This window comes from Drosophila arizonae, chromosome 5 (genome assembly GCF_054131065.1).
Source record: "Drosophila arizonae isolate 15081-1271.41 chromosome 5, UAZ_ARI_1.0, whole genome shotgun sequence".
Classification (NCBI taxonomy): Eukaryota; Metazoa; Arthropoda; class Insecta; order Diptera; family Drosophilidae; genus Drosophila; species Drosophila arizonae.
Window position 1 is genome coordinate 5435518 of NC_142925.1, and position 25282 is coordinate 5460799.

The window sequence follows — 25282 nt, forward strand, 5'->3', positions numbered from 1 at the left end:
ACACACAAAAAAAAAACGAAGCAAACCCAACAAGCAACAGCTTCCGCCTCTTCCAAAAGGTGCCGTCAAAATGTGCCGTAAAAATACAGAGTGTCCCGCCCACTTCAGCCCTCTGTCCGCACTTAGCTTGTTGCTTGTTTTAAAGGGTTCAGCACACTCTCACTCACCCGCACACACACCAGCACAGTTGTGTGATTTACGCTGACACTAAAAGCTCAGCCAGGTCAATGCTTGTCTCTGGCTCTGGCCATAAATTGATAAACAGCTAATCGCGTATGCCAAAGTATAACAGAACAGAAATCATACAGACAAACGGCATAAACATTCATTCATTTTTACTGATAACAGCACTTCAAATTACCGCCAGTCATCTACAGTTTTTGAGCTGCGCGTAAACAATGACGTGTCGTAGACTTTCACTTCAAATCATGTGTTCCCTAGTTAATCATCGAATTAATATACAACATTCGCTATATGTACTTGTAGATGCCCTGTAATTTATTTTTATAACTAACTTTGAATATTTTAAAAAATATTCATATGACGAAATCATAATAGCCTCATTATAGGAAATTACTTAAAGAGGAAATACAAATACGCGTTAGAGGATATTTACATACCTTCTTATACTTCCACTGGAAGTGGATTTCAACTCATTTATTAGATTCGTGTCTTTGCTAAACTAACACGCTCACCCAAACCACAGAAACAAAGAGCACGCAACGATTTAGCATTCTCACGCTCTATTCCACTTCCCATGTACGCTTCTTGCAATGGGATCAAACGCATATTACCCTTCCTACTCTCACTCACATCCTACCAAATAGGCGCTTTATGCTGTGCCTACAACCAGCAACGGTATCTATACGAATGAGCTGTCAAAAGAGAGATATTCCATTCGCCTTTACATTGGCACTCATAAAAAAATGTGAAGTCTGCCAATGCAAATTTGCGAAGTAGAATTTGAGGTGTGGGAAAAAAAAAGAACTACATAAAAGAAAGAAGAAAAAAGTCAAAGCTTATTGCGTACTATAATAGCAACTGCAAATAGATAATTAAATATGCAAATATGTAGATAACATATACACACATACATATGTATGTATGTACATATGTACATAAATATTTCTAGAAACGTAAAGAAAAGTAGTACTCTTACCTTTCCAAGCATGTTGAAATTAGATTATTATATTTATGTATGTATGTTGTATGCACAATTTTTATTAATTCACAGAAAAAAAAAGAAAAAAAATAATTCTATATATACACAAAAAATTCTATTAATACAAAAAAAAAAAATAATAATGATAATAATGATGATTATTAAAATATTTGCAATAGACAACTAACTATTAAATCAGTAACGAAGAATAAAAACGAATAGCGAACACGTGTGAATTACACGGCCGACCAACAGAACTGACGTTCACTGACTAATTGTTCTTTCTGTATTTGAGCTAGCTCTTCCTTTCCAATAAAACTCTTTTCCTTCATACCATTTCCAATATGCGAAAAGTAAATGAGAACCTTATTAGCGCTCTCCCTCGAACTCACACCATACACGATGCTCCCTCTCTGTTGCGACAGCCTGCTAGCGACACATTGTAACGGAATCATCAAGAATTCCACACTCACACTAACAACAAGCATTGCAGGCAAACGACAAATTGTAACGGGATCAGTTAGAATGAGTAAATTATCTTCCACACGGACAATATCCACAATCCACGCTCTGGTTTGTTGACTTACCAATCCCCTACTCTCATGCATTGCATTAATTAACGAACGGGTTTTTATTATGTTATTTGTTATCAGCAAAAAAAAAATAAATAAATGATTTAATTAATAAATAATCACTGCATTCGATTAAATGTGTAATTATATATATATTATAATCTTTATTCCCATGTCATTTGAATACAATGTTTCAAGCTGATTAAACCAGTTGCTGGGCAGTGTCAGAGGTGTGGGGCGTAGGGGTCCGAGTCAGGCACAGAGAGGGTAACTATGTACATATGTACATATGCATATTGTTAATTATTCACATGCTTACTGATAAGGCGACAAATAACGGCTATTTATTGTAATGACCCAAATCATTCTTGAGCACACGCCAACGCGAATAGGCAATGTCCCAGTCTAGAAATGCGCCCACAATATGCCGAATATTTTGCTCGGTATCATCGTAGCCCGTCCGGCCGTGCACCATGCGCACATTATCAAAGGTAAGAACATCACCTGGCGTTGTCTTAAACGTGCATGCCTGCTCGTTGGCCAGCCGCATAAACAATGCCATGGCCTCGTACCAGGGACGCACCTGCTCGGCGGGCACACTGAAATGGCTGTCCCGCTGCGGAATGCTCAGGTTGATGCGCACGTAACGGCCATTGGCATCCAAGCTGGCAAAGAGAGAGAGAGAGAGAGAGAGAAAGAGAGAGTGATTAAAATAAGAGACTTATCAAAGCTTTGGCTCACTCACTTGATAACTGGCGCCCGCCAGATGTTGTGGAATCTCAGGTTCTTCTCGCTGCCAATGTCCGCCCAGTCGACGGGCGTCTCGCTGAGCACCTTGAAGGCGCCCGGATATCGCTGACGCAGCAGATCCGCCACATGGAAAGCATCGCTCAGCAGATTCCAGCCGCCAGGTGAGTCTGACTGCTGCAGCGTGTGGAGCAGAGTGATGCTCGGCTTGTACTCAAAGTACGGCATGTCTGTGTGCAGCGGCAGCGGTGCGGCCAGGTAAGCATAGTTGCTGGCACCTGGCTGCGCCTTCACGCTCCACTCATCGCCGTAGGTGGTGCTGCGCATGAAGCCCACGCGATTGCACAGATTGCGCAGCACATTCGAGTCCAGCGGCGCCTGCTTGACCAGCGCCAGTCCGTAGACGGCCAGCTGGTGCAGCCACTGCAGCAGCGCCTCATCATTGTGCAGCAGCTCGTCGTAGAGAAACTCACGCTGTATGCGCTGGAACTCCGTGCCGCTCCAGAGCCGCTGTTCCGGCCGATAGCAATCGCGCAAATAACGCGCGCGATTCGCAGGCGAGAAATCGCGCTCCTTCAGCCAGCTCAAGGCGAAGCTGGACTTGTGGCCATCGCTCCAACTGATCTGCAGGCTCTGGCGCTCCGCACACCAGCTGAGCTGCTGCAGCCGCACCGAGGGATCCAAATAGTTCCAGCCCTGCGGCAGGCGACTGCGCGTCTGTTGCATGTAGCACGTGCTGCACTGACAATTGTCGCGCAGCCAAATCTCCGGAAACTGCAAACCGGACGAGTCCGGCTGGAGGCGCAGCAGCACCAGCTGCTGTTGCACATCTCGGCTGACCTGGACACAGGAGGAGCTGAAGCCTGAACTGGAGCTGGTGCTGGAACAGTTGCTGTTTCTGTTGCTGTAGCTTGAGCTGTTGCTGGTCAACATCTTTAGTGATCGGGCAGCGCGCTGCGAATGAGCTGAGTTACGGCGGGAGCAGCAGCAGCAGCAGCCGAAGCAGAGGCAGAGGCCGAGGCAGCGGCAGCATCAGCTCATCGCCCATGGTTGGCTACAATGGACACGTGGCCCTCTGGCAGCATTGAGAGCACTATTGAGAGATTATTGGTCGAGCCGGCTCGCCTGATGCCAGCTCGAAGTCGAGCACTTATCAATCCTTTGTGATAGCAGCCGGCCGGGCCTTGTTTGCTGGCTCAGCAATTAATCAGAGGGGTAACGCTCTTTTTTTTTTTGTTTAAAGACTCGCTGTGAATCTTTAAGCTCTCGCACACAGCCAAGCACTCACTCACACACACACACACACACACACACACTCACACATGCAAGTCGAGCAATCTATGCAAAATTAAAAATGCAAAATTAATTTTTTGCACAAAATTGCGCACGCCTGCAAAATTCTGCATAATTGTTTGTCATCAGCAGCCCCCGTCTCCCTCTCTCCCTCTCTATATCGCAGAGCAGGCTGACTGACTCTCAGCCTACCTCTCTCCCACTCTCTCTCCCCCTTTCCAGCTCTTGCTGCCTTGCACTTCATTGAAATGCCGTCAATCATTGTTAGGCACATTGATCACTTCATGCATGTTGCCACATCCATCTTGCCCCATGTTGCCTGATTGCAATATCCCACTTCAGATACAACACAATAACCAGGCAACACACACACACATACATACATACATACATACATACATATATAAATTTATATATATAGAACAACAACTGCAAGTCTATAGCGCGATTTTTAATTATCACTTTCCCATTTCACATACACACACATATACACACATACACACACATATACAACTGCATTTGTATCTGCATCTATCTATCGCTTGGGTATCAAGCGCCTTTTTCCATTTCCATTTTCATTCAGCTCGCTTTCACGCCTGGAACAAAGAAACACAATCCGTGAATGCTCAGCTTTTAGCTTTGCCAAGTGTATTTACACTCACCAACAAAATTAAAGTCGAGTACTTCAATTAAGTCAACTCATTCGACTATTCGAATATAATATATAGAATATCGAATATAGAATATCGAATATCGAATATCGAATATCGAATATAGAATATAGAATATAGAATATAGAATATAGAATATAGAATATAGAATATAGAATATAGAATATAGAATATAGAATATAGAATATAGAATATAGAATATAGAATATAGAATATAGAATATAGAATATAGAATAAAGAATATAGAATATAGAATATAGAATATAGAATATAGAATATAGAATATAATATGGAGAGGTGTAATAATACTCATTATAATTATAATATGAATTCTCAATTCCATAGCATAATTTCTGGAGCAAACAAAATTTCACTCTGATTGAAAAGAAAGTGTATTCAGCAGTCGTTATGCCTGGCATGCTCTACTACTAGGAAAAGCTGTTCATTTCGCTGGGCCATTTCATAATTCTATGGAATATTTTATGCATTATATATATCTGAAGAGATGAGAGTGGGACGGGAGACGGATAGGCAGCCAGCAAGATGGAGATGGAGGCGCCATGCCGCTGGCAATGCGCAGCAACCCAAAGCCAGAAACTTTATTGTTTTCAATTAAAAACATTTTACATGCAAAAACATGCGCATCTATGTAAACGAGTGCCTCGATCCATTCATAGGACTTGACAAACAAACAGCAACAATAACAGCAACAACAACAGCAACAACAACAACAACAGAAACAAACAACAAACAAATAACGAAAAATCATCAAGAACAACGCACAATTGCAATGAAGTGAAATGTAATGAGGTGTAATGAAAATGCATTCAAGTGTTGCGCCTGACAGTTTTCCACCTGCACTTAACAATAATCGTAATCAACAGCAACAATTACAACAGCAACAACAACAACAACAACTGCAGCTTACATCTGCTGTCATATAACAAGTTATCCATGGAGATATCAATTTCATTCAGCTTCTACTTCAATGCAATCTCTGCTAATGAATTTGCAAGCTGTTTATATAACGCAAACTCAAAGTATATGAATATATATATATAAATATTAATATAAATATATCTATGTATGTTTAGTATATTCACTTCCATTAAATGCCTTTGCTAATTGGGTTATATTAGGCTTAAAACAACTCAGCTTTGCTTGTGATGGTGAAACACTTACTCAAATTGCATTACGTGTCCAGGTGTAGTCGAAGTTCTGCAAAAATAACATCTTGTTTAGAGCTTTAGCTTGTTAGACCTTTAATATACTTCTATTCTCCACCTGCATACATATATCTATAAAATTCTATATCTATAAGTTCCATATCTTTAAAGTTCTATACATACTATATATACATTATGGAAAGGCCAAGAATTTCATGTTTCCATAATCTTCTTAAATCTAGCAACTTCGAGTTCCACTGGAGTTTATCGAGCTCTAATAGACTAGCAACTCAAGCTTTCACTCTGAGTGATTCATGACCAATTTTTTTTGTATGACTAGGATATTATACAGAAAATATTTTATATAGAAAAAGTCATTTTGTGATCATAGTTTTCATTCGTTAGTTCTGTACCTCTTCACCTCCTGAGCTATTTAAATCCTTGGTTTTTTGCTTCTTTCTTTTTAATAAACCCTTCATAATCATACTAAAGCCTGAAGGATTTTTTTGTATATTTCATTAAATTATATTGTTAATATGCTTAAAAAAAAAAAAAAAAAATAAAAATAAAAAATAAAAAATAAAGTCTTATACACCCACTCATTCCCAGCTACCACTTACAGGGTATATATTTAATGCATATATATGGTAATAGCCACAACATTTGCCAGTAAATTGTTTGACATTTATGTTTACCAAATCGCACTCGAGTGGCAAATAATTCTCGACTCAAATAAATGCAAATCCAATCAAATCAAAGTAAATCAAACCCAACCAAATCAAATCGAAACGCATCGAAACGCTCTAACTGTAAAGCAACCTCAGCTGTTGACATTTTGTGAACGCACCAGGTTTTTTTCAGGGGGTGGGGGGCGGTAGCGGGGGGTCCTTTTATATACAAAATTATTAATGAACTCCAAAGCGCAGCTAAGCGGAAATGCGGTCCATCAGCCAAGCAGAAAGTGTCCAAGTATGAGTCGGTGTGTGTGTGTGCGGGTGTATGTGTGTGTGTGTGTGCTCCTTGGTGTTGGGTATAACAATGTTGGCTAACGGTGTGCACAATGGGCGTGCTTTAGGCCTAATTAGCCTCGTGGGCAGCATCAAAACGGGCCCAAAATCCAACAAACAGGCAAACAGGCGTCATGAGAAGCGCAGAGAAAGGCCGAATGCTTCGGCCTCTATAAATAACAAAGGCAGAACGCATAATTAGGCAAATGCTGCTGCTCCAGCTTCAGCTGCTGTTGTTGTTGTTGTTGTTGTTTGGCACACTTGAAATAGCGCAAATTGGCGGCTTTTGTGGTCCCGTGAACCACGCCCACACTTGAGCCACAGCCGCTGCGACTGCACTTCCGCTGCGACCGGAAGGCAAGAGCCAGCGGCAAAAAAAAAAAAAAAAAAATGAAAAAAAAAGCAAAAGTGCCCGCTGTCAAAATCCTTAAGTGGCAAACGGTCCGGCGCCAAGATGCGGCTGCACACACACACACACACATACATACACACCCACAGTGGGACACATAAATAAATGCGCCAAACAAATCCGTAAATATGATTAAGTGTCAAATTTATTTACTGCTCCCAGGTTGACTTTAAAAAAGAAATACGTACAAATGCAAAACTCCTTTTTGGGCAAAGCCCAGCGGGCCAGCGGCTTATGCCACCAGCTGCCACCAGCGCCACGCCCCATGCCCCTTAGCATCCGTCCGCCGCCTTGAGGCTTAATATGTGGCACTGTTGTCGCTGGCAGGGCAACTCGATTACAATTACGTGCGCTAATTGCACTTTAAACGCGTCCAAGCTTGTCAACGGGCAACGCTTCACATCCGTCGTGCCGCTCGCTTCTCGCACTTGCGGCGCCCGCACAATTTTGCAGGCACTTTTCACAGTTTTGCCTCTTATTTTCCATTCGCCTTCGCCTGCTTTTTTATGGCATTTCCTGCAGCAGCGACTTACAACTACATAAATTTGCAAACATCATGTTCCACATACATATATATACATATATATGTATATATATAATTTGTTAGGTTTGCAGCCAGGTGGCTCGTGGCAGGTGGCAGGTGGCAGGTGGCTGGTGGCAACACTACTTGTATTATAATAGCCTGCCACACGGCTTTCCACTAGACGTCGCCGCCCGGCCGTAATTCAAAGTGACGCTAAATTTAGTTTAATACACATGAAAACCCACTGTGGAATAGAACATTTTCAGACTTCAGCTTGCGGCGAAATGAAATGAAAGCTCATTTTTGTATAATTTAGCAGTTTTTTTTTAGCGTTTGTTGTGCTGTGATTCGCAGCTAGTTTAAGGCCAAAATAGCCAGATAATAAGCTTATTAAATACGAAGTGTTTGAAATAACAAAGGAATGTTGTATTAGGAGGCTTAGATCAGGTTATAGTAATTCAAAAATGAAAGAAGAACAATGGTAAATAATAATAAATTAATAATTATAATTTAAAGTAAATAATAAACTACAAGAAATAATACTGTATAATAATTAGTTATTTATAATATATTTCAAAAATTTAGTTCACCCATTTAATAAATTTGGTCATTACGAACACAGCGTAGTATTTGAAATAATTAATTCTTTTATTATTTTTTATTTGATGGTATTTTTTTTAAGTAAGTAAAATAATATATATAAAAAATAAATAAATAAATAAAATATATATTTTTTTAATTTATATAAAATATAAATTACAATTATAATAAATGATTAATGAAATAATTTAGCAGGACAACTTTAAAATAATTATAAAATAATAAAAATAATTATAATATTACACAAATATTACGAGTAATTATAATAAAACAAATATTTAAAATATCACGAATACAAAATTTGTATACACATATATATATATATTTACATATAAACATATATTTTTGTATACAAATAAATAATTAAAAATAAATCCAATAAAAATTAGTAAATTATAATAAAATATTAATGATAGTTATTATTACTAAAAATAACAATAATAAAATTAAAATAATATGTTTTCCCCATTTTTGCAAATATATATAGTGTGTATTTTCCGTATGAATTATAATAAATAAATTTTTGTACCTCTATTGAATAATACATAAATGTAATATGATCGCTGACAGAAAATGAAATATAATTTAAATGAAATATAACATAACATTAACATACAGAAAATATCAAATAAAAAATATATCAAATGATTAAATTTTTGTTTTATTTACAAACGGTTTCATTCCCATCTAAATAAAAATATTTCACTCAAACATCGCCTGAGCTGCTCACACGAACTCCAATCTAGTTATTGTCCAACTTAGTTATCCAACTCTGCTCAGATTACCCTCTAGTAGCTCTACAAATTTCCGCTCTTGGCCACTTCAAACAAAACTAAAAAAAAAAAAAAAAAATTAAAGTGCCAACTTTACACAATAGATCTTGCACCACTGTGCATGTGCAATATAAATACCTCAACTGCCACGCCTCGCATGTGGCCCCAGCAAGTGGCCCCTATAATGGCTCAAGGCGTAAGTCCATAGCCCTACGCTCTATGTTCACCTGTCCGCGTGTGCCTATACGCCTGACTGCCAACCCCAGGCGGTGCTCTAGCTCTTCACCTCTTCAGCTGCCCCGCCCGTCCACCCGTCCACCTGTCCCCATGTCCTCGTCCACACATTTTGCTCTTTTGCTCATTTACACCTTTTATTACGTATGCGTGCGTCGTTGGCGGCAGCAAAAGTTTGCAGTTTAGTTTGCCATTAACGTGGCCATAAGCGTTGGCCACACGCCCGGCCAACTCGAGCCAAGCTGAGCTGCCTGCCAGCTATTCATATGCAAAACAGTGCCATGCGAGGGTGGTCACAAGGCTTTGCCCTGTCTAGATAACAATTTGTTGGCAAAGTTTTCAAACAGCTCAACTTGAATCAGAGTCATGCATTTATGGCTCAATGCATTGCATTGTGTGTGCATGTGTGTGTGTGTGTGTGTGTGTTTGTGTGTGTGCGTGCTGTCAAAACCGAGCTGTGTTTCTTAGCTAGCTAGCTTGCGGGCAAAACTTTTTAATGCGAAAAGTGCAAAGAAAGTGCAGACACACACACACACACACATACACACGCACACACACATACTTATGTCATTTGGCTGGCTCGCTGAAATGTCAGTGCATTTTAATTTACTGCATACCTTGAGGCGACTCGAGCTGGGGCTTGCCCGCTATGGCAGCAAGTGGCAAAGTCCAATGCACGCTGACTTGTTGCCTCGCAGACACACACACACACACACACACACACACACACACACACATAAATAGACATTTTGCATTTTACTGCAAATTAAAGGATTTCTTGTGCCTTCTGCCAAGCTGACAACTTAAGATACTTAGGCATAAAAAGCCTGTCATACCATGTCTGCCAGCCCAGCGCGACATATGTGTGCGTGTGCCTGTGTGTGTGTGTGCGTAAAGAGAATTAAGTGCGCTGCGCTTTGTTGAGAATCAGTCGAAACAAAGCCAAGAGCTGCTGCGGGCACAGCGACTGCTCCCCCTCTTACCCCCCTGCCACCCACGAGCTGCCACAGCGGGGTCGTTTGTCGTGCGTCGTCGTCAATGCCACGCCCACACTCCAAAGCCAAGTATATATACATATTTGTTAGACAGTGCCAACACCTTTTTCGCCTGCGTCCATTTTATTATTATTTGTCTTGATTATTATTTTCCATTTGAGGCAAAATTAAAATACAACAAAAATTCTGTTTTATATGTATATAAAAATTACAAAAAAAAAAAGCAAAGAAAATAAAAGCAACAACAAATGCAAGCTCCATTCAGCCGCAAAGCTGCCACAAACAACAACAAAAGTTGGAGGGGGGCGGGCGGTCGGCTGGCGCCTTAGTGCGCTTGAATAATGTGAAACTGAAAACTTTTCATCAAAAATCAGCCAAGGGCTAAACTGGACGTGAAAACAGGCAGTCAGCTCAGCTAAGCCAGCCAGCCAGCCAGCCAGCCAGCCAGTCGGACATTCAGCTGGCCCCCACAACCTCATAGTCTACTCCTTCCCCTCAACGTCTTGGCAGCTAGAAAAAAAAATGCAAATAGAAGAAGCAGAAACTCTGACAGGCTGCTATGAAAAGCTACGCTTTGGTGTGACAAATCAAAGACTAAAACAGGCGCTTTGGTTAGAGAGCACAAAACAACGCACGGTTCGTCGACGTCGACTCCTGCCCGACTCGTAAATCTGCCCAAGTCCAATAAGAAATGCCATTGCAGTAATATGAGCTGTGGCTGCATGCATCCCAGACTGGGCAACTGGGCAGGCAGTCGAAAATATAAAAGGCCTCTTGACAACGGAAACGGCTGGCATTTCACTCTGCCAGCATGAGGCAGTCTAATCTGACTGACTTAAATGGACTGATTGAGTGAATGAGTAATTAAGTGACTAACTGCATTTTTGTTTAATTTAAAAAAAAAAAATTTTTTTTTTATTCTGACTTGAAGAATTTTTTGTTTAATTTTTAAAAAACATTATTATTATGAATTGAAGAATCTATACGTCAATATTATACTGTCAAAGCATATTTAGTTTAATTTAAAGCCAATCCCCTTTATTTAGAGATAATTTTGGGTTGACATAGCGATTAATGATTAATAACAGAAATCGATTGAATTGGCAAGCTGGAAGAAACAACGTACAACATATGTGCATATGTATATAACATACTTACATACATATAAAACATAGATAATTACTATATAAAGACATAAAGATACTATTTAATTACTTCACAATTAAATCAATTTTTTTTGTTTCATTTATTTATTAATTTTCGGCATACAACAGTGTTAAATCAAAACTTTGTAAAAAAAAAAAGATTCTCAATTAGCAAATTATAAATAAGTCTTAGTTGAAAAACTGCAGCTAACCTCTGTTAAAAATTTGTAGTATAATTATATCTATAGAATTGTTGCAAAATGTGCAAGGGTACTAAAGCAAAAAAAAAAAAAAAAAAAAAAAAAAAAAAAAAAAAAAAAAAAATAAATAAATAAATAAAATAAAATAAATAATAATAATAATAATAATATATTTATTTATATTTATATATAATAATAATAAATAAATAAAAAAATAAATAGTAATAAAAATAAATCAAAATAATTATCTACCACATGACTAGGAAAATAAAGTAAGCTCAGTTAAAAAATATATATCAGTTTTTATAATAGAGTATAGTATAGCAGAGTAGATTATATATAGTAGTCTTTCTCTATGTATGTATATCTCTCTCAACTTTCTGTATGAATGATCAATTCGTATTATGTATATCATAGAATTAAGTATAGTAAATATAGTAGGCTTTCTCTATGTAGATCCCTCTATACTTTATACATCATAGCATAACATAGAGTATAGTAGAGTACATACATAGTAATCATTCTCTTCATATATCTCTCTCAACTTTCATTCGACATCGTCAATTCGCACTCACCTGATCTTAAGTGCAAGCAAGTTTAAATATATGAAATACTTGTTCACAATTTACATATAAAATTATTAAATATACCTAAATTTTATTAAATTCCATTTGGTCTAAAATCTCCATAAAATCATGCATTTGTTATCCATATAAAAAATATATTCAAAATAATGTTTAGCTAACACACGAATTGTTTTCATGGATTCTCTTAATAGCTTATACAATTTAAATGCAAATTAAATATATTTCTCTCTCTCTCTCTCTCTCTCTCTCTCCCCCTCATTCATGGTTGACTGCCTCTACTCCAGTCTGAAAAAAATTTCCATTAATAACACGTAATTATTACAGATTTGATGTTTATTTATGTAACTTTTTCTAGCTTATGAATATGAATAGTAATTTTTTGAGGTCTTTAAAAAAATATCTCTCACTTTATGCATTTGCAGTTACAAGTAGCAAAAAAAAAAAAAAAAAAAAAAAAAAAAAAAAATTAGAAAAAACAAACAAACAACAACAACATGATGCTGCATACCTTTTTGAATGGGACTCGTCTCTAATCAGAGCGCGCGCCTGCAAACAATGGGAAGCAGCAGCAATCCACCCGCACCGCCCGCACCTCCCGTTGCACCACTCAACCACCGCAGCCCACACTCTTCAGCAGTGCGAGCTGCCACCACTGTGCCGTTGCTTTTAGGGTTGTGCGGGCGGCATTGTAATGAAAAAGGGGGACAACAGTGGCAGGAGTCGAATGCTGTTGCAGGGTGCAGATTGCGGGCTCCTGCTCCTGTTCCTGCTCCTGCTGCTGCTCCTGCTGCTGCTGCTCCTGCTTGTTGCTTTTGGCATTGTTCCTGCAGTTGCACATGCGATGCTTTATATATATACATATATATTTTTGCCATATATTTTACTCAGCACAAATTTATTTGCGGCTGCAATTCCAATGCCTGCCACCCCCCAGCCCCCTGCCGGCAGCACCCTTAGCTGCATTTGTTATTGTTGCGGCTGTAGCTTTGGTTAATGCTTTGCATTTTGTGGCCACAGCGTGGCAAAAATAAAAACAAAACGCAAAATAAAAAAAAAGGATGCACCTCGCTATTGTTGTTGTTGCCTAGTGCTCGGCCTTTAAGTGAATCCTTGAGCAATTTGTCAGCGGCTTTAAAGAGCTGGCACGCCCACTTGCCAGCCGCCTGCTGCCTGCTGCCAGCATGTTAATTGTTTTTGTAAAGTTTTTAATAACTGCAGGCAGGCAGGCAGGCAGGCAGTCAGGCAGGCTCCAGGACGAGCTGCCAGTCAACAGTTTGGCCTGCCATCAGTCTCATTATTTATTTGTAATTTAATAAACCAAACGACGCTCAGTGGTGCGAGTGGTGTCAAGCGTGCGCCGTGACAACCCCTTTCCGTAGCTGCCCTCCAGCCAGAGCACTTCAAAACCTTAACCCGCCCCCCCTCCTTGGCACGACCCAATGATTACATTTGCTTGGCAGCAATTGATTTTATGTGAAAACTTTAGATTTTTATGACTTTTTTGGCTGCCCCAGGAGCAAAAGCTGATTTCTAAATATATATACATATATATATATATATATGCATATAAGTATATATGTATATATTCAGTAGTCAGCTGGAATTTATTTGCCCTTGCGCATATTTTAATGAGGCATTAAAGCGTGATGCTGATTCCAACCAGCCAACACACACACACTGGTGTAATTTATGAGCAACTAAATATTTGCACAGGCTGCGAGTGGGGTGTTGGTTGCTCTGTGGGCGTGGCAGCACCCTGCCCCCAACCCTTGGCTGGCCAAATGTTTGCCTGCGTTTGCCGTTTTTAACACTCGATTACTTTAAATGCTTTTGCTGCTTGCTCCGCATTTGACTTTGCCTGTCAATATTTGCCTTTGGCTTAACTAGAACACACACACACACACACACTCGCACTCGCACTCGCTCTCCTTGCTCTAGCTCTACATATAAAATTTGCTTGGCTAGCATCAGCATATTTTAGCTGGCACTTTGTTTGCCCAGCTACCCCATTGGACTTATGTAATGAGTATTTGGTTACACAAATCTACCGTCATCCCCCACACCCCCTTCGCCACTTCCCCCGTACATCACTCTATCTACCAGCTAGCAGCTGACAGCTGACCCCGCACACAGCTTATTGAAATTCTGCTTAAATTACTGAGCAAATGGCTCATTTATCAAGTGGCATTCGCTGCTGTTCAATCCATTGACAACTTGGCCAACAACCCAATTATGCGCTTACAGCGCGACCTGTCACACGCTGACAACAACAATGGCACACACACACAGAGAGAGAGAGAGAGATTCGGTTGTGTCTCGTGTGGCATCACATGCAGATTAGCCGCATGTTGTCCCGTCTCGTCCATTGGAAATTGAATTAAAAATGATTTAAGGCAATTTACGTTTGAAAGTTAACCAAGCCCCAACAAGCGTTGCCTGTCGCACACTCTCTCTTCCCCGCCCTCTCTCTCTCTCTCTCTCTCTCTCCCACGCTCCTCTGCTCTGCATTTTGGACACGTCACTTTCAACGCCGGCGGGCGCATAAATTAAAATGTTTGCGTCATGAGGCAGCGAGTGTTGATTGCGTTGCTGCAACATGAGCCACTGCATCATGCATCAGCCAAACTCTGCACCGCACTCTCTTTCCCTCTCTCTCCCTTCCTCTCTGTCTCACTCGTGCGCACTCTTTCGCTCTTTTGCTGTTCTGTTTGGAATTTCGGTATTTTCGCTTATTATGCGCATATTTTTGATTCGATTAACTCGCTAACTGTTTGCAGCACTGAATTCCTTCTTTTTTTTTGGATTGGCAACTATCAGCTTGATTTCAGTTTAATGAATAATAATTATTATTTGAAATTGTGAAATATTTTAATAATTTTATAATATTTATTTAGAGCAAATCAGACAATGTTGAGATTTGAATTTTCAATTAAACTTTTTGACATAAGCCAAAAAAAAAAAAAATAATAAAATAAAATAAATAAAATAAAATAAAATAAATAAATACACTGAGAAAATAAACTAGTGCTGATATATATATTTTGTATTCTTCTTATTATTATTATTAATATTATGTATTTTTATTAATATATGTAATTCAAGATATATTTATTTAATTTTTATTTATATGGGACGGATATTTTATATATTCATATTATATTAGATTAGATACGGTGTATTAAATATATTGTTCAAAATGCATTATGCAGATGCTAAAAAAATATATTTTAATTGAAAACAAATTTAAAACATTTCCAACTATTTAGACATAATCTAATTTACTTTTAAATAATTTTTTAACTGCATTTAATTAATTAACTTACTTATAAACAATTTCAAAACACTTAGAACTATCGACACTACACATAGTATATAATAGAACTTGAATCAACAAGTTGTGCATCCCGCTTGCACTTATCTAGCTAATCCGATTCACTATTTTGCATGCAACACACGCGCCTGCCTCAAGACCAAGTTTCGAGTCTAGACTAAGTTCAATTGGTGATGCGCAGCTGCAATGGCCACAAATATTAATTCGGATGATAAACGTATAGTAATTGTGCCCCAACTCCAACTCTGATTCCATCTCAGTATTTATCTCTGCCTTAATCGCAGTCTGTTTGTTAAAAATAAATCGCAGCCTCTTGCTCCTCTGCGCTGATCCTAGGTGGGATGTCATATATTTACTGTTGTATGCATTGTGCGTTTAATGTCACTTGATTTACATTGGTCTGAGCAGCACAAACAACAAACATATAAAAACAAAAACAAACACCTATGAAAACAAAAGAAAAGCGCAAAATAGCAAATTGAAAAGCGCAAAATAGCAAATTGAATTTGCGCCACTTTGCGTTAAAATTATAAAAAGCGGTAAAAGGGAAAAAGGCGAGAAAATGTACAAGGAAATCAGGTGGAAGGAATTGGTTGTAACTGCTAGATACTCTGTTATTGACGGGTAAGAATATATTTGAATGATAAAAAGATAATGAATAAGAAGTAGATGATGGTAGATAAAAGCTCAACTATTCCTTAGATATAAAAATATATCTAATTATTATCATTAGATCTGAATGTTAAACAAATTTTTTAATAAATTTAATGCTGCTTGGAAATATTTGAGCTATATCTTAATTTATATATTTTTAAGAAGCATTAAAATTATCTGCATATTTTTTTCTAGACTCTTGCTTCCATTTTGTGTCATTTGAGTTTTATTATAAAATTTGTTTAAAATTCCCTGATAATTCGCTTAATTATAATATATATTTATTCTGTCTGATAAAATATTAATTTATTCTTTAGTACTTTATTTTATTGTGCTATATTTCCCTTGATTTTTGTTTGTTTTTGTTTTTTTTTTTACATTTATAAAAATTAGCAAAAAGTTTGAATTTTAATTTATTTTTAAACATTACATTATATAAGAGAAAATTTTCTGAGAAGAAATTTTTTATAAGGACTGCGGATACTAAGAAAAGGGGAATTCTATATTCTATATTATTATACAATACACAACTATACACAACTCTCTACAGACTGAACATAGAACCTTTATCCAAACAGCATTAGCAAAGGCAACCGGCGTAACTAATATACTCCTTCAAACAGCCAAAGACAGCGCATTTTAAATGAGTCGCACCAAGTGCTCGACACAATATGCAAATAATCTAAAAATTTATAGGCTTTTGTTGGACTCCCACAGCGATTGCTGCGGCTGCTGCGGCTGCTGCTGCGATTGTTGCTGATGGTGCTGGTAGAGCTACCTCTACTCTAGTCTCTGGCTGGGCATCAGCTGTTGTGGCCTTAAGTTTGAGTGGCATGCGGGTAAGCTTAAGGCTTATTATCATTTTATGAACTGAACTTCGTTTCGGATTGGCCAAGGTTTTGCATCTTCTTCTTCTTATATTTCCCTGGCTTAAGGCTATATACGCGATTGTCGGGCTGTGTCGGGTGTCTTACGCATGATTGATGCGTTGCATGTGTAGATATCAGAGCGGCGAGCCCAGAGACAAAGGCAAATTTGACATTTCTTCAAATCGAATTGTGGGCTAAAGTTCAAGGCGTGGCATTTTGATAGAGGGTAGCAGCCAGTAGCAAAGAGGGTTGCCTGGCTAAATGAACAGCTTCTATGCATGTGGCTAAAAATCCATTAAAACACTTGAGATATGCTGGCAGACGCGACGCGAACGCGACTGCAAATGCTCTCCAAAAAGAACAACAACGAAATGCATTTCCGTTTAAAGTAAAGGCTGCTGTTGCTGCTGTTGCTGCTCTTGCTGTAGCTGCTGCTGCTTTGAAGGCTGCCAACACTCAGACACAACAGCACTTTCCACCCATACCCGAAAAATAAGGAGAGGAAGAATAAACCTCCATAAAGAGGGGCACATTAAATGTTATTGATATTGCAATTTTTTAGCATTTTTTGTAATTACAGCAACAAGAGAAAAAAGGACGGTAAAAAGAATCTGCTTGCCGGCTATATCAAACAGCCATCAATTGTCTGGCCCAAAACCTTGAGGCTGCAGAGCAGCAACTGGCTACGGCTGCCAGGCGGATAACTGTCTAAATGACACTTAAGCATGTGTTTAAACATGCCAAGCACTTGCCTCACTCAAACTATGCAACAAGCATGTGTGTGTGTGTGTGTGTGTGTATGCGGCAGCAACAGGGTTGACAGCATCACCAAAGTTCAGGGCTTGATGCTGCTGTCGATGCGCTGATAAGTCTTTACTCTCTAGCCCCTACAAACACACACACACACACACACACAAGCCATCGTACATACATGTGTTTGCCGCATCTTGCATCGTCTCGAGTTCAGTGCGAAGACAAGTGCCAATGTTGCCAATGTTGTTGGGTAAACTCATAATTGGAATTAATTATGCATTCGCACTTTGCGGACAACTTTTCGAGTGGTTTGAGTGGTTACTAGGCTAAGTGTCTCTCTCTCTCTCTCTCTCTCTCTCTCTCTCTCTCTCTCTCTCTCTCTCTCTGTGTGTGTGTGCTCCGCTTTAATTGTCCTGGTGTGGGTCGCTCCATGCCCAACTAGAGATAGCAGCCACAAGCAGTTTTAGCCAGCAAGGGTTAAGTGCAAATTGCAGTTATCGTAAGTATTGCCCAACACTGGCTACAGCCAGGCAACGCCTCACAGATCAGCTACCCAAATGATATGGCTGAACATCAAAGTGGAACGAAGATTATCAGCAAAAGTTTAATCGCAATCTAAGCTTCAAGCTTAAGTCTTTTTTCCATGAGTTTTGCACAATTGTCGAGCTGTTAAAAACATCTGCAAATTAAAGTTTTTACTTTGATTGACTGAATATTTTTTATATTTATTACCAATAAGAGTTTTAATAGATTTTCATAATGATACGATACGATTTTTCTATGCAATTTTAGATTCATTCGGGGCTTGTCCAGACGGCGAATTTTTCAAAGGCGTTAAAAATATAATAATAAACATGATTAAAAAGAAAATACATTTTTTTCCGAGCTGGAAGTCTATGTTAATAGGTATATTATTACAATTAGTAGCAAGGTATTATTACATTTAATATTTTTGTATAATATATATTTTATTTTTGTATTTATTATTTTGTAATTAATTTATGTAATTATTTATTATGTAATTAAACAAAAATAAATAAATATTTTTGATGTTTGTATTTATTATTATATTTTATGTATTTATTTATTTTTTTCTTTGTAACTTTCTATGGTAAAAATAAATAATTTTAATTCAAGTTCTTTTCAAATTAAATTCTATTTAATTCCAATAAATTCCTTTCTTTAAGCAATTTTAAAGTTTTCTCATTCTCTATTAAATTTTAATAAATGCCAATATGAAAATGTTTTTTTTTTTTTATTCTTTAAGAAGTTCAAAAGCTTTCTCACAATCCTATTTAATGAAAAACCAATTAAATAATCCAATTAAAAATATTAAAAAAATACCATTTCCACATAGATTCAATGCGTATAATAAACAAATCAAATATTAAAAAAATATACATATATTACATTTAAATGAAATATATGCATATACTCAACTGTAACTGATATTTAGCACGAATTTTCTCTTATATTTAAATGAAAAGCGTTTCAAAAGCCAACTTATTCAATTAGTTGGCAGCATTTTGTGAGCTCAACCAGCACATTTATCTTGCGCTTTTATTTTCCCAGATTTTTCTTACTTTTTTTTGCGTTTGTTTGTGCCATTTGGCATATTCTAAGCTGTGTAATTTGTAGCTGCTTTATGGCCAGGTACTTGGACTTGAGCACTGCCCACACCTGAGTCCAATAAGAATAGAGGAAGTCCCACTCTCTTCCCATTCAATGTGAATATATGAGTGTGGGAGTAGCCCTATTGTTTGGCTGCTTTGTTCTGGATTCTTGTAAAATGTTTGAGGCTTTATTAAGCAGCCGCTTACATATGTTGCACAATATGACAAGCTACATAGAGACAGAGTGAAAGAGAGAGAGAGAGGTACATAGAAGTAAAGACAGTTTACAGTGAATAGAAATTAATTAAATTTCGACTACAACATGACAATGCGCAATGACAATGACAATGGCAGTTGGCGATAAGAGTGATAAGCGCTAATAAAATGCAATTACCCCAATTGCAAATGCAATGCCAAGAATATCGCAATGCCTGCCGGCAGTTTTAGCTATCTCAGCTTCTGCTTCTCTCTCTCCCTCACATCGTTTCCCCCATTCTCCTCATCTATTATAGTTGTAGCTGAATGCCCCCAATGGGCATTGCGTGCTGTCAGTTATTTCAACGCTCCATTTCATTTGTTTTGACAAGCCAAAGACTTAAATCACAAATGACTTATGGAACGGAAAGAAGAGTGGAGCCGGGGGGAAAAAAGCAAGAAAATGAAAATGGAATTGGAAAAGCGCGAAGAAAAATGACAAAAGCCGCAGCCGCGAAATGAGTGAAATGCCAAAAGCTGGACAATGCCAAACTCTCGCTTCAAACATGCTCCAACGCCAATCCGCAGTCCAAGTCGCCGTCTGAGTCTGAGTCCGAGTTGCCCTGTCGTGGGTGGCGGCGCGTGTCATGAGCAAACAAGATAATATTACAGTCAGTCAACGCAAATTGAGCAGCTTGACGCTGGGCATGAGAAACGCATTCCCTATATATAACCGTGTATACCCAGTTGAGGGAATGACAGTCAGAAATAGTTGCTTAAAAAGCAGTTTCTAGTCAAGTGAAACAAGTGAAGTGGAAACTTTAATATTTGTCGAAAATATTCAACTAGAACACCTGAGTATATTTTAGATATTAAATATTTTGTATTATTTATTATTATTTATAATAGACTATATATTATTATCATTTATAATATTATTAATTCATTTATTTTATTAATGCAGTAGAATCCGATTATAACGATGCTCAAGGAACGTCGTAATATCCGGAAGACGCTTTAATCATCCAAATTTGCTCATATAACATTGCTTTGGGACCTTGAGTCGAGTAAAAACCGGTTTCTACTATATTGTAAGAAATCCAATATATATTTATATATTATTATTATTTTTTTTTTTAATATATTTTTTTACAGTCTGAAGATTCTGTACAATAGTTTGATTACTAGAACGAGAATTGGAATTAATATTTAGTATAAGCAGCAGTCTCTAAGTTATTCTGTAGTCTATATATGTAGCATATACAAGCTTATATAGCGATAAGATGTCTATAACATCTAGATATAAGCTGCCTGAAATTTGATACATTATTTTTTATTTTTATTATTTATTTTTCTTTGAATTTTACTTATTCTTAGCTTATTTGTTAGTATTATCTAATTTAGTATTATTTATTTTTATAAAATTTTACATTTCCAATAACCACAAAATTATTATTAATTTCTAGGATATCTTGCAGTCAACCGCCCGCATTCGAATCACTCAATTTAGTGTTGCCTTTGTGGCACTAAATGCAAATGAAAGCGTCTCAACTTACGCGTTGACTGGGCGCCGTCGCCAAATGTGCTGGCCAAAAGGCAGGAACGGGAACGGGAACGGGAACAGGAGGCGGCTGCAGGGATAGCTGCAGAGACGGCTGCTTCCTGGAAGGAAAGCGGCTCTCCAACTGTCCAACTAGCTAGCTGGCCCAAAATGGAAAAGTGCTGCCGCATTCACAACGAACCAAATGATTGATCGCTGGCATCAATTTACAAGCTTATTGCGTTAGCTTGCGGCTTCGACAAGTTTCACTTAAGGCAAAAACTTAAAGACAAATCTTAACTTGGCTTAAGATTCGCTCCGACTATTTTCATTTCCTCGTCTCGGCGGCGCGCGCTTTTGCATTTGGTTAGGAACGTTTATGAAAATGTCTGGTACATGTTTCGCCTGCGCAAACAGAATGCGAGTGCTGCAATAAAATTCCATTACAGCCGCTTGACTTAAAAACTTGGCCCAAAAAAAAAAAAAAAAAAAAAAAAAAAAAAAAAAACAAGAAACGAACGTGGAGTGAAGCAAAATATTCGCCAAAGGAGAGTGTATTAAAAGCCAGCCAGCTTCGCGCAATGTGAATGCACAGATACACATGCATAAGTATGTGTGTGTGTGTGTGTGTGTGTGTGTGTGTGTGTTGGCTTTTTGCATATTTTATGAAACTTGGCGAACATTTAACACCCCCCGGCCAACGCTGCGTATGTGCAACGTACTCACCATAAACGCTGCAAACTCATTACTTGAATTTATTTTGCACTTAAACAAAATGTTTCATTTGCCACGAGCTGTGGCAGCCAGCCAGCCAGCCAGCTGCCCGTTTGGGGCTGCAGCCACATAAACTGTAACCGGTTGCAACACTTTAGGCGCTGCATCGGCCATGTCGGGCAGCCGGCTGGCAGCAGCAGCAGCAGCAGCTGCATCCTTCCAAATGCTGGCGATTGCTGCTGGCATGGTGCTTGATAAGATGCAGCTGCTGCTGCAGCCTGGTGGCGCCATCGCCCGCAGCCTTGAAGCTGGGGCACAACACGTTCGGCTTGTGCACAAAGCTGCAGCGCTCGCAAATATTTGCGGTGGCCCGCAACACCTCAGGATTGTGCATGCAGGCAGCCAGGACATCGTCCGGCAAGCCGAGATCAGCCCGACTCGATGATGGCTCGCTCTCCGGCAGCGGCGTCAATTCGGCGCCGCACTTAATGCACACATCCAGCTTGGCCTCCGACGGGCACTCGCATGGCGTGCACTCCTCGTCCGCCTGGCGCTGCCGGCAGGTGCGACGCGGCTCGTAGAACAAGCGCGTGATGCACGACGATGGACGCTTCTTCTCCGGCTTCGCGGTTGCTGCCTGGACGGCCCTGGCCTTCTTCGGCTCTTGCATCTGCTGCTGCACCTGCTGAATGGCATCCGACGCTTGCTCCATGGCTGCCAGGTGCTCAAAGTACTTGGAGTGTGCGCTCAAGATGCTCTGGATAACAAGTACCGAATAGCGATCATCCATGCGCTTCAGGTCCCGATATATATTTGATTCCGCCGAGACTCGATCGTTTTCCATCGATGAATAGGACATGGCGCTCTTCCGTTCGTTGGGTGCCTGCGAATAGGACGTGCGCTCCAGCTCATCCTGCGAATCGCTGTCCCTCCTCTCGCGCATATCCAATTTGTATGCCTTGGACTTCCCTTTGGTCTTTGCTCCATTTTGTATCGCTTCGTTGACAATTTCGCTAATGAATTTCAAATACTGAGAGCGCATCATTTGATAAATCACCGGCTGGGGTATTTGAACGTTTTTCAAATTCTCATACAGATCGTATAGGGTTTTCCACATATCATGATTTCGCACCGCATGGATGATCGCATTGCGATCGACCATTGCATCTAGTAAACTGGGCGCTGTGATTGTGTCCTTGAGAATATTTTGCACTTCAACTATCTTTCCATTATTATGCAGGGCCATTTTGGCCATTAGCTCGTGGCCAACAGTTGGCCGCTTGGACGATACGTGGAATGAAACGCCACGAGTCAGCTCGTCATTGTATGATTCGGACTTGTGCATATCGGACACTGATTTGTTGCGCAACAACACGGCAACATCTTTCGGCTGACCCTCCTCTTTGAGGCCCTCGAATATTATTTTCAGTGCACTCTTCTCCTTCTCCAATTGATCTGCAAACTTCTTCTCTGCCACCAAATCGACTGGCTGACTGCTTGTCTTTGGGGGCAACTGTGGTGCCTCTGCCTCCAGCAATTCATTGAGCTCCTCATCGGATTGCTCTCCGGGCTTCCCATCGCGCATTTTCTGCTGCAGTTTTCGTAGCTGCTGCAGATGGTGTATGTACTGATTCTGTGGCAGTTGCTGTTTGACTTGTTCCTGTAGCTGTCGCAGCTGGCGTTGTTGATGGCTGGACAGGTGCTTCAGTTTTTGTAGCGCTTTTATATGCTGCACTTGTTGCAGATATGTTTGCTGTTTTCTCAGCTGTAGCTCGGATTCTGTTAACTCTGCCACCTGTTGATCTTCGTTAGGTTGACGGCTCTTTCGTTTATTGATATATTCGATTAGCGATTTGTTTTCCCTTTGACTTTGACGGGATTGAGATGATTTGTTGCTTGAACTGTCTTCATTTCGCTTCGTTTTCAGCTTTCCATTCACATATTCGATACCCTGATATAAGTCCTTAAATTCATCAAGACGCAATTGTTGTGCACTTAGTGCGATCGACTCGGTTTCATTTTCATTTTCAAGCTCCCCAGATAGTTTTCTCTCCTTTATCGAATACTTCCTCTTTGTCGATTTTCTTAAGGTTGCAGAAGAAAGTGTTTTTCTTGCTTTTATATTTTCCCCTACACCCGGGGTTAACTTTGGGAACTCTTCCTGAATGGGAACTCGATTGTGTCGCCGATAGCTTGGTCGCTTATATATAACCTTCGGTAAAAATCTTCTATCTATCACATCGTCTTCTTTATATCTGGGTTCCAGTTGCTTTCCTTTTTTACCTCTATTGAATTCACTGACATCTTTCGGAATTTCACTTTCGTTTTCGATTGCATTGTCTTGCTCCATTTTGAGATTCTGTTCATTGGCTTTTATTAACATGTCCATCATTTCCTTCGTCTTTTGATCTTTGTTGACCTTTATTTTTTTTTGCATTCCGATAATACTATTTACACTCGATTCAATTTTCTGGAGTGTTTTGTATGCCAATTCTTTACCAAATTTAGATTGCATTTTCTTTGAATTTAACGCATTTTCTTGCTCATCTGTTAACTGAATATCGTCGACTATGTTTTGCTTTTTCAGCTGATGACGTTTCTTTTTCTTCACATGCTTCCGCAAGAGCTCTGACGTCAGAAATGCAGATACATTACTTAAATTATCATCGTCTTGGCGTATTTGCTTTTGCTTACGATCCTTTAGATACCTTTCAATGCAACTCAATTCCGACAGCAATCCCTTAAAAAGTTCTGGATCAATCTCTACATCAGCATCCCCATTTATATGGCGCATATTGCTCTGCTTGCGAAGTCTGCGCAGACTATTGGCAATAATCCACTTGCGTCTTGGATGCATTCTCAATCGATTGCGCAGAATTCGCAAACTCTCATTTACTCCATCGTCCTGAGCGCGCAATTCTCTGATTTTCTTCTGCTGAAATTTGTTCTTCTTTTTCCACTTGTTCAGCGAACTTTGGTAAATGAACAACAGCCGGGCGACCTGTGCCTTCGCCTGTGCCCTGGATGACAATTTCCGCCTCTTCGAATAGTCGGCTAAGAGTTGATTGACAGCTCCGGCCATCTGCTTACGTATTTGACGTAACGCCTTCAAGCGCTTACGTGCCAGCAATTTGTACTTCTGAAGCTCCTTGTCCTTGTGATGAATCTGCTTCTTGATGTGCATCAGCTGCACCCAGCGTTTCGCCAGCAGAGACATTTTCGAATGCTTTGAGTGACTTCGCTTACAATTAATGTTTACCAAATTTTATTTCAGTTCCAGCTTAATAATTTCGTGCTTATGCATTAATTTAAATACAATTCAGAGTTTGTTTGAAATAAATTTATGTAATTAAAAGAAAATGTGTATAAAATTTGATTAAAATATCACAAGTAAATTGGGCTATATAATAAATAACTTAACTATGTTTATTCTTATAGCTAACAGTATTTTAGTTCTTCATTTTGAACTCATTCTTAGGTATTCAACATAATTAATTATCGAGTTTGATCGACGTTTGAGTCATTGGGT

General features: G+C 39.1%; 2 protein-coding genes across 4 annotated transcripts in view; both read right to left on the bottom strand.

Moving 5' to 3' along the window:
• LOC108617584 (gamma-butyrobetaine dioxygenase) overlaps positions 1 to 3561 on the bottom strand; it is a 59346-nt gene extending 55785 nt beyond the window's left edge. Inside the window, exons 1-3 of one of the 2 annotated variants that reach the window (XM_089472141.1) lie at positions 2480 to 3561; positions 1351 to 2399; positions 1160 to 1257 (exon numbers count right to left, since the gene is read on the bottom strand). In XM_089472141.1, the coding sequence (XP_089328267.1) occupies positions 2075 to 2399; positions 2480 to 3414 (1260 nt within the window). In that variant the 5' untranslated portion in view covers positions 3415 to 3561 and the 3' untranslated portion in view covers positions 1160 to 1257; positions 1351 to 2074. Of the gene's footprint in view, positions 1 to 1159; positions 2400 to 2479 lie in introns of both variants that reach the window. The other variant, XM_018013407.2, reaches the window with a different exon arrangement.
• Positions 3562 to 20961: 17400 nt separating this feature from the next.
• LOC108617599 (uncharacterized) lies at positions 20962 to 25168 on the bottom strand. Of its 2 annotated transcripts, XR_016270247.1 has the most exons (2): positions 21766 to 25168; positions 20962 to 21466 (listed from the first exon to the last, which is right to left on the bottom strand). XR_016270247.1 is itself a non-coding variant. In XM_089469879.1 (1 exon), the coding sequence occupies exon 1, from the start codon at positions 24968 to 24970 to the stop codon at positions 21908 to 21910; it is 3063 nt and encodes a 1020-aa protein (XP_089326005.1). In that variant the 5' UTR covers positions 24971 to 25168; the 3' UTR covers positions 21566 to 21907. The 2 variants fall into 2 exon arrangements, 1 of the variants encoding a protein (XP_089326005.1); XM_089469879.1 differs by lacking the exon at positions 20962 to 21466 and having other exon boundaries at positions 21566 to 25168.
• Between the last annotated feature and the right edge of the window lie 114 nt (positions 25169 to 25282).